Source organism: Monopterus albus, unplaced genomic scaffold (assembly GCF_001952655.1).
Source record: "Monopterus albus unplaced genomic scaffold, M_albus_1.0 scaffold209.1, whole genome shotgun sequence".
Lineage (NCBI taxonomy): Eukaryota > Metazoa > Chordata > Actinopteri > Synbranchiformes > Synbranchidae > Monopterus > Monopterus albus.
Window position 1 is genome coordinate 168383 of NW_018128089.1, and position 10771 is coordinate 179153.

General features: G+C 39.0%; 1 protein-coding gene across 1 annotated transcript; it reads right to left on the bottom strand.

Moving 5' to 3' along the window:
* Window positions 1-1762: 1762 nt before the first annotated feature.
* nfil3 (nuclear factor, interleukin 3 regulated) lies at window positions 1763-8667 on the bottom strand. Its single transcript, XM_020618753.1, has 2 exons — window positions 8473-8667; window positions 1763-5643 (listed from the first exon to the last, which is right to left on the bottom strand). The coding sequence occupies exon 2, from the start codon at window positions 5526-5528 to the stop codon at window positions 4212-4214; it is 1317 nt and encodes a 438-aa protein (XP_020474409.1). The 5' UTR covers window positions 5529-5643; window positions 8473-8667; the 3' UTR covers window positions 1763-4211.
* Window positions 8668-10771: the final 2104 nt, after the last annotated feature.

Consider the following 10771-nt stretch of genomic DNA (forward strand, 5'->3'; position numbering starts at 1 on the left):
TGTGCTTTACTTTATGTTGGTAGAACAAAATGCAGTCTAAAAACTTTGTGAACATAAACATTCCATAAGTAATCATGATGATAAGTCAATCCTTGCCGACAGTGGACAAGAGCCGGTGTGACACCCTGGGCAGGTCATCGGTCTATCACAGGAACAACACATAGAAACAGACAAATATTTCATATTCACACCTTTTTTTGTCACCACTTAACCTGCATGGGTTTAAAATGTAACTCGAACCCGGGCCCAGCAGCGAGAGCCCTGCGCCCTAACCACTAATCTATACGGAAATAAAGTAATGCAGTTTTATTTGTATAGTGCCAATTCACAACAACAATCATCTCAGGGCACTTTACATAGCAAGGTATATATACCTTACTAGGGCTGCACCATACATCGTTTGGTGAGCATGATTTAGATCCCTCTGCGATCTCAGTCTCACATAACTGATTCTGCTGTGTTTGCATTAGCAGGGAGATGGCTTGCATCAAACCAAGCGCTCCCTTTCCTCCCGCTAAGCTGCGTTAACCAATAGTAGGAATGCGTTCTATCACGTGACCAGCTGCACCCAGGAAAAGAGACTGATTCAAAAACAAACCCAACATGTTCGACATTATTCTATACTGTTCTGGACCTGTTTTTAGAACGTCGCCCTGCCTGCCCTCTACACCTAGTGCTGAGTAGCAGCTGAGACAGAAATAAATCACTTAGCGGTTATTGGTTAATGCAGCTTAACGAGGAAAAGGGAGTGCTTAGTTGGGTGCAAGGGATTTCACTGCTAATGAAAACATAGCAGAATCATTGTGCACGTGGGACTGCAATTCAACTCCAAGTCTACCCGCCTAAACCTAATTTTAGTTGTCTAGCTAATGTTTGACCAGCCAACAGGTTAGCTAACGTTAGCTGCAAAGACATTCACGTAGCGTTGCTTACCTTTCTTTGAGTCTTGTAGTGACGGATGAAGCTGGATGTTGTGATGTCTGTGTCATTGATTCTTGAACTGCAAACTTTGCACTCCACTCTCCTCTTCCTACTACAGTCATTGACAACATAATCATTGCAGCCTAATGTTACTATTTTTAGACTAGACCCCTCCAAAGCTGCATTCAGCGACACTACCTCTCCCTTTGCTGGTCTGCCAGTAGGTTGCCAGGTTTGCGCACATTGCACTAGAAATCACCCAATCGCCTACGGGCAATTTAGAGTCGCCAATCAACCTAAGCTGCATGTCTTTGGATATGATTCTTCTTACTTGGTGTCAGTTTCCATACACACTTAGACAATGAAAAAAGGGAAATGGGGCTGGAACTAGTCATTGAGACTTTCACAGTAAACCACCTGAGAGCGTTTTATAGAAAAGCAAAAGTGAAGCTCTGTGACTCTGGAAACAATGCACACGGTAGATTTAAATGTATTTTCTAATCCTTAGGTCTAGACTCGAGTGCTTCCAATAGTTTTAATGGTTGGGAAATAACTAAGCAGAGCTTCACTTCACTTGCCTTGAGACTCAACTTCATTAAGATATGACTTTAGATTTTAAAGCCAAAAGTTAATTTATCAGATTTTTTTTATTCTAAAATATAAGGGTTACATTAACATAATGTACAATACTAATATCAGCCTACAAACATCCAGTATCTTTCAGACTACAGTACCGGCAGCCTGTTTCTGTGGACTGTAGTTATTTTGCACCAAAACTTATTTTTTTGTAGTAACTATATTCAGAAAAACAGAGAAAGAAGCCTACACATTTCAGTGACAAGTTGTTTATTGTGAATAAAAATTGACAAGAAAGTGTTCTGGCCTTCAGCCTGTGGAGAAAATAAAGTCATCTTCATCATTGAGATGTTCCAAAATATGAAAACAAATGCACACACCATTCATCTGAAATTAAATGCGTTATTATACCTTCTATCAACTAGGCCTGTCTGAAGTCAGCATTTTTTATTGACACCATGAGGTATGATGTAATCACCCCAAATGGATGATAAATCCTGACGGTTCTGGATTTCACAACATCTAATGGTACAATTGTAAGAACAGTAACAGTACAATTAAGGATCTCTGGAGACTCTCTGATAATACAAATGTTAATTGTTCGCAAATTGAAGGGAGAATGTATCACAGAGCTTTATCCAGTCAAATTAGAACACATCTAGTGTAAAACTCTTGTCACTTTTATCAGATAGTAATCACAATTCTCCAGTCAGTGTTGCATCCATTCTTGGTTTAAACAGTGGCCTGCAAGGTTTAATTAGACAATAGTACTAAAATAGTCTGCTAGTGAATGCAGCAGAGCTGTAAAAGTTAGAGGAAGCTTGGGTTAAAGCCATAATCTTTAAGCCACAACAGAGGAAATAATTGTCTAGTGTGGTGTTTGTGAAGTTGTTTCAGCACACTGTTGGAATGCAGTGACAATGTGGTGTCATTGACTCCAACACATACAAGAATACAGTACTGTTTACTTGAGTAATGAAGGTACAGGACATTAATACTGCCAGCCAGGACAAGAGGCCCAGATTGCTATATTTTATGGTGGTGACTTTCTAATTGATTCCTAGAAAGTTTCCTAAAAAGATGCAATTTGACGCTGTAGAAAAAATAGATGTCCTCGAAAGAAAAGCTCCAATGTAAGCTACAAATTAAGTATATATTTGTTTATTATTGGAAACTTAGTTCTCCATATGTGTTTGGTTATGTCTGTGTGTAGACAAATCATGTTTTTTGCATTTCCAGCTGACTAAAGAACCTCTAGGTTACATTATCAGTTAATTTAAATAGGTAATAAGTAACTGGAAGTGTACCAATTAACCATTTTTCCTCCATCAGTACCCTCATTCTTTCTAGAAAATATCTTGAAAATTATTGGACAAATACTGAGAAATTACACATCTCAACAAAATAAATAAAATAAAGCACTACAGAACATTTATCTTAAGCAGAAATATGCATCTCCAGCCACTGTAAATCTGTCACTAAACAAACTGATACAATAACCATATTACATCAGTAAAAAAAATTATGAAGTTCAGGCTTTAAGGCAAAGAACGGCCAGACTTCGAACCTTTGGGAACATTTTAAAATCAAAACACAACAGTATTCATCATAGTAGGTGTATACTGGTACAGCAACAGCAGTCATAAGAATTTTGTAAAAGAAAAATAAAAGATCCACACGTAATATCCTATGTATTAATGATGCATATCACACATAAATTGTCCATCTACAAATAGTGCCCAGATATCTTGAAGTGAGGCTACCGCTACTGCAGAGAACCTGGTGTTTATTTGAAACAGGTCGAATGGACAGGCCATTGTTTCCAAGTCCGTTTCATGACTATATTTGATCACATTTTATTAAAAGGTCTCCCTCTTTTCTTATCGACCTCAATTAGCTGGTAACACAAACAACAGTGTGTTTATCTGTTAAACATGGAGGAACACCATAGTGAATGTCTGCAATAACTTAATTGGTAAAACAGTCAGGCCATAGGCTACACACCACTCTGCTACACCTTTTTCCTGTTCATTTTAGCAGAAATAATGTTTTCAGTTCTTAATTAAGTCCACTCACTTTCACATTGCTGGTTTTTTTTTTACAACCCCTGATCAAAATGTTATCAGTGAAAGTCATTATTCCAACATAGATATTTCACATTAAAAGCCTTTCATCATTATTCCATCCATTCCTGGGAAGCATTTAATACAAACATTAGAAAGAAGTGTGAAGTGCCATTAATAGCCTCTCTTTGACCAAGCTGTGTGAAATAAAGGCAAATATCCCAAAAACTACTTTCATAGTTTCCTCAAAGGCAAGTTAACTGTGGTCCAAAAAGAAAAAAAAAGAAGCTAGAAATAAGAAGTAAATGAAAACGGTATCTGTGTTGCAGAAACTGAAAGGCAGATTACTGAGTGTGGTATAACTGTGTTGTTGGAGTGATGGATTTATTGTGGTGAATTTGCACATTATGCTGAATTTACCATGTGAACTACTGTAGTACAGTATTCCACCCCTACTTAGCCTATATTAGCAAACAGAGTGTTTGTGCTCTCAAAAGTTGTTTGAGACCATGCCATCATTTGAAAATGTACGTTAATCCAAATCTTATTTAACTCTAATATAAACCACACAGTGCAATGGCAAAAAATTGGAAATGCAAAACACACAAAGCTCATTCAGGCGAGCATCTTTTTGATAGTGACTACTGATGGTCAGTAGTGCTTTTGGTCAACTCCGTCACAGAGGCTTGCTGTGTTGAGATAGGTCTTATCAAGGAGGCCACTTCTGAGGTCCTGTTTTATATACAGGTTCTCAGAGTGTGCATAGGAAGATTCTTTTACATCCACAACAGTTTTGTTTGGGAGGGGGCTTGAGGTTAGCCTGCTACTCTTGCAGCCATCCTGAAGTATCTCTGTGTTGCTTTTATGCCACTGCTCAGACTGGTGGGTCCAATCTTGAATGCTGTTGACTTGTACTGATAAAGGGCACAGGGGGAACTGTGTGTGCTCTAAAGAGTCCTGAGTTGTCTGGTAGCATCCTTGTTCTGAAATGCTGACAGAAGAGGACTTTCCAGAGAACTCATATTCAGGGTCAATGGCCTCCACTTTGATTTGTATCGTTCTGGCCTTTATACGCAGTTTATGCGGCAGAGCTGAGGAACTGGCATCTGGCACTTTGTGTGCAGAGACAATGACACTTCTTGGGTTAGCTACAGATGATATTATCCCTTTGGGAACCTGCTGCTCATCTTCACCATCTGATGATTTGCTTACAGCACCATCCTCTGAGCTCCTGGGAGAGTTACTGGATGACCTGGCAATCTGGAGGAATGAAGCAGGCTGAGAGAAGACTCCAGATGAAGTGCTGGCCATATAGTTTCCATAGAGTTCATAGGGACTACTCCTCTCCTGTGCATAGCTGCCATTCTCTGCTGGTTCTTGCTTGATATCTGCGGTCTTGCAGATACTAAATCTACTCTGAGTGGCAGGGCATGTCTGTGGCATGTGAGGTGAATGCTTGATGACTGATATACAGTTGCTGTGCAGATTAAGAGGCTCCATATTCCTGCTCGAAGAACCTTGGTCAGCACTAGGTGGACCAAACTCCTGGTAGAGGTTGTTGATAGTGGTGGAGCTGGATAACTTTTGAGCTTCCTGTGCATATGCTGCAGAGCTCACCAGGCCAAACTTCAACTTCAAGGACAGTAACTCAGCTCTGAGGGAGGCATTTTCCTGACCAAGGGCCATCAGCTTGTTCTCAAGCACCATGTCATTTATGCGCCGTTTTTCCCTCGAGCGCTTAGCTGCCTCATTGTTTTTGCGTCGCCTCTCCCAGTAAAGGGTGTCTTTCTTCTCTTCTGGGGTAAATTCTCTTTTCCGGCGACAGGTAGTTTTAGCCTTCAATGGAACTGCAGAGAATTTGTGGTCTATTAGGTCTCTGTTAGCCCCTTGTAAGGCCACAGCCAGAACCAGGGCATCGTCTCCACTGTAGGAGTCACTGGCATCCACCTCTTGCTTCACTGACTGCATAATATCACTGTTTGCTACTGACAATATTCTTATAAGTCTTTAACTGTACACCATAATGCTTGTATACATCAGTAGTAACTGCCACATTCGATTAATCCACTTCAGTGGAGGAAATCTGTGGAATAACAGAAAATAAGAGGTTTTAGATGTCGCTGTCAAGTTATCATAAAGTTCCTCAAGTCATGAAATTAATCTTGTAAAGTAATGCATTTCCTTTAGGGTGGGTAAGTCTCCATTGCAGATGATTCAGTATAAGTCTAGACACGTTGTCCAAATCTGATAATGAGGCTTCATTTGTTATTTTTACTTGTTCTGTAATCGTGTCTTTTTAGAGTTACCCCCCCCAAATCCTTGATTTCCATTTCAATTAAAGAATCTGAAAAGCTGCTAAATGTTCCCCCACATCAACATGAATGTTAATTAATGATGGTCAGTGATACACTGGGAAACATTCTAGCCAGTCCCAAGGGAAAATTAAGTTATTGTTTTGTACTCTAAAATTCAGTTATTTACATGGTATTTATATATATGCAATTATAGCCTGTTATAAACATTCGTATGCACGTGCACAAAACCAGTCATATGCATGCATGTATCCCAGGCAGCATCCCCTACAGATAAAACACTTCTGCATGCATGGTAACCAATTAAGATTTAGAACATCGTGTGGGTCGATTTGAGTATTTGGGGATTTGCTGTGTGTTTAGCATTTGGTGCAAAAGTTTGATTTTGGTAAGTGTACACAGAACAAGCAAATATTGTTTTACTACTAATCAATTAAAGAAAGTCCTGCTGTATTTAAAACTAAACTGCATATGCTTTGACCAGCGTCTCTTTAAGCGTGTAATGTTAAGATGGAGCCAGTAGTTTGTATGTGCTTCAAGACAAAATAATGTTTTTTTTTTAAATTATTATCTCAATGTATGTTATGTTTTTCAGAGCTGAAATTATTTGTTAACTGCTAACAGTCAAGTGATTGGTCGATCTACAGAAAATAAACTACTCTGATGATCAGTGAATCAATTAACTTGTGTTTTTTTCCCCTTTGTTATAGTAACTATGGGTTTTTGGGTTATATGAAAAACTACTTTAAGGCACCTTGGGGTCTGGGAAAGTGTAATGGGCACTTTTCACATTTTATTAATTGATAAATGAACAAAAAAATACAGATTACTCAATAATGAAGGTGCATACTAAATAATGAGGGTTGTCAAATATAATGAAGGTTAAAGATACAGACCATCCATTATTTTGTAAAGCAGATCTTCAGCAAGATTCAAATCCTTACATTCTTTCTGAGTACTTACTGTTTTTACTTCTTAAAAGTTAGTTAAGCACTGATCTCAGAATATTAAGTGTTATTGAAGTAAAAATGAACTATTACACCACATTATCACCATAAAGATCCACATATTTAACACAACTCTTCTCTTTAAACTAATGTTTCTGAGTGGAGCATTACTTAAAAAGGCAAATCATCCTGTTTGTGGTTTCTAACCCCTTGTACACCCAGAGAGGGAACAAAGGACTACAGATGGCTGTAATCATAACACATGCCCTGGTGGAATCTCGAGCACAGCCTGTAACCTGAGGCCTTCATTACACAGTCATCCTAACACTCCAACAGAGGCTTTCAGATTTCCCAGATAAGTCTCCCCTGACTTTGTCCTCGTTTTGTCTTTGGCATGGGTCTACATATAGGCAGTAAATGATTAAAGAGGAAACCATTAATAAATGACAAGTAGATAAATGTGGGCCTGTGGCTTGGTACCTTTCATATGGAATATGTTTCAAAGTGATTGTATATGACCACACACACAAACCTATATTTAATACTTCATTTTACCATTTGAAATATCAGCCAGCTGAGTAACCCACTGTTACCACTGTTGTATTTGTAACTTTTAAATGTCTGGGGTTACATTTTACAGATGGTGACATTTTGCACCATACGGTTTGGGTTATACAGGAATGGTCACTCCATTTCGTCTTTTCTAACGACGCAACATATGACCAACTAAACTTGGATGACAGATAAGTCGTAGTATTACCGTGGGGTCACGGCGACTGGCCTGAGATCAGCTCGGACCGGAGCGGCCTGGCAACAGCGGGCCATCCACGCCACCTACTGCCCCAGATTCCCTCATTGTGTCCGTATTACACAACACGAATTCACCCCGGCCTCGACTACCAGCATTTTCTATGGTTGCATAATGTTTGCAACATTTGCCAGTGTGGCAGTAACTTCTGCTCTGTGTGTGTGTAAGTAAAGACACCTCGTAATAAACTATTAAACGTGTTTGATGAGCACCGCTCTGTGTAACAGGCTGAGACAATGTGAACATTCACTCTGTTACATGACATCATTGCCTTTCTTGCTCATGACACTGGCGGCTGAAGCGTGGGGTTCATCTACGCCCCAAAAAGTAAGCCGTGCAATGGGAGCATACATGACATTACTGAAAACATTGATTTGTTAACGTTACTAGGGTTAATGAGCCAATGCCAACAGCGCACAAACAGCAGCCACAAGGCGTCGATGAGGTGACTGCCATCAAACTCCGGGTGACAACACTGTCGCAATCCGTAAACTCCTGTGACTGGTAGGCCTACGAGCCTGTATCAAATCCAATACACGTCCCTTAAACCGACCATATACTACTAATACAGTACAGTCTAATGGATATCAGTCTGCCGAGATTAATACACATAAACTAGAATTAAAGGCTGGTCAACGTTACGCCCTTAATGTGAATGCTACCGACACTGTTTTACGTTCTTATGCCAGAAAACACAGCGCTTAGCCACATCACAGATAAATGTAAGCTAACCTTAGCTACGCAGCGCCTCGGCTCTGGGGTGGTCGCCAGGGTGCGTCAACACATCCCACAGAAATCTTTGTAACGCCGTGAATTAAAATAAGACCGTCAAATCAAAACTTTACCTTTTCTGTCACCTGGAGGGAAGCGATGCTCTGGCTTTCCACCACGTATCATGCACAGGGAAAAGTAGGATTTCCATCAGTTAATAAGAAACCAACAGTGGACAAAACCCTAAGTTGCGAAGTACCTATCTCCTCCCTTGGCTTTTTCCTTTCAAGTTGGCTTATGACTCGTGAATCTGTGTTAGTAGGTCAATGGTTAAATGTATTGGCGGTAAAAGGACAGCCCCGCCAGCCAATAGGAATGCAGCATTTTCCTTTTTTTAAAAAGCCAACGACTCTTGGTTTCAGCAGAGCTCAAAATATAATTCGTCAATCACAATGCGTATGGGGCATTTAGGCGCGTCAGTACACCACACACATAGCCATCTCATATGAGGTCTCAAAACTTAGAATTAATGTTTATACTACAGCTGCTAATATCTCACCGTTCTAAACAAGTTTCCACAGTAAGCATCTACTGGTTGAGGGGCTATTAAATCAGTCAAATTACCTAGTCTATTGTTATATCATTTTTATCTCATGCATAAAATATGGTCTGATCCTTGTGTTAAAATAAGAGATGAAGTATACCATCCAAAATATAACAACAACAATGATAATAATAATACAATTACAAAATTATTATAGATACATTTCAAAACGTTCATAATGTCATACAGATTCAATGCTAGATAAGTATTTAGATCTTTAATTCAAAATTATTTTTATACACTAAAATAGTTCATTACAATAAAAAATTTGCAGCAGAGGTATTATCAACAAAATATATTTTTTTCTAACTAAAGTAAAAAACATATTTACTCGACTTAATGATAAATGGTTGGATGAAGTGATGCAATATGAAACTAAAGAGTGGGAAAATAGCAAATATTCATAACAAAAAAGAAAATATTACAAAAAGTTAAAAATCAGGAAAATAAAAATGCATAGTTCATATTATGAAAAGAATTTCACTTACTTTTCACTGCAACATATTTATATATGCATCATAAATTAAAAAAATATATTTTTGTGCATGTTTGCAACCAAGTGAAAACGCACCTCAACCTACAGATTTTCTCTTTTCTTTTTTTTATTAGCATTGTCTAAAAACAGACTCATCTTGTGTTCCATTGCTTCATTTGTTCATACTGATTAGCACCTCTAGGGGTCACTGTTGGATAGCTGGTGTAAATATGACTGGGTTGGCAATAGGTCCCAAAGCTCTGGTGTACATTCTAAGGTAAGTAGTCTGTTTCTCCATAAACATGTTTCCTCTTATTTATATGTGAAACTAACCTTCATCCTACCCCTAACTAGCCACATCTTATGAAATTTAACCTGACTCCAACCTTACTTTAACAACGAAGAGATGTCTCAGTAAGTCAGAAACGTTGTATGTCTGTATTTTGTTTTGTTTTTTTAATAAATCAACGCTATTAGTCAACCTTTATGCCTGTCTGTGGGTTTTACAGATTCAGCCAATGAAAAGCATTAAGAACAGCCTATGGCAAAATCTTGCAACTCCAGTGGATCCTGAAACTGTTGGCAAAACCTCATATCTCAACCCATCTCCATCTTGAATGCTATGGTGTTTGCAGAGCTGAAGTGAAATCAGATAGCATGCAGTGTGGTGTGATTTCCTCTGACTTCATCTGAGGTAAACCTCTCAATAAAATGTTTTCAGATTAGCTTTGGGTCATTGCAGACTCACTTTAAAATACGCAGTGTGCCTGTTGATCAAATTTATCAAGCTGTTAACATTGTAATTCTAGATGAAGTATTTGTTTTAAAATATTTTAAAATAACAGTTTATTCAAAATTAAAACTTCCCAAAATCAGTAAATACATTATATTAAATTAATCTAAAAATATGATCCAATTATTCTATATCAAACACATTTCTTTATGGTTAATAGCTTGAAAAAATAATCATAAATGGATACACTGGCACCCCACAGGGATGTGTCCTCAGTCCCATCCTCTACACCCTGTTCACCCACGACTGTGTCGACTCCCACAAAGACAACATCATCCTGAAGTTCGCGGACGACACCGCAGTGATAGGCCGCATCACTGGGGGGGACGAAGCAGCCCACAGGAGGGAAGTGGCTGGTCTGGTGTCATGGTGCAAGGACAATAATCTCAGCCTCAACATGGACAAGACGAAGGAGATGATAGTGGACATGAGGAAGGAGAGGAGATCTCATCGGCTGCTGTTCATCTGGGGGCTCAAGGTGGAGAGGGTGAGCAGCTTCAAATACCTGGGCGTCCACATCAGTAAGGACCTCACTTGGACACTTAACACCACACAGCTGGT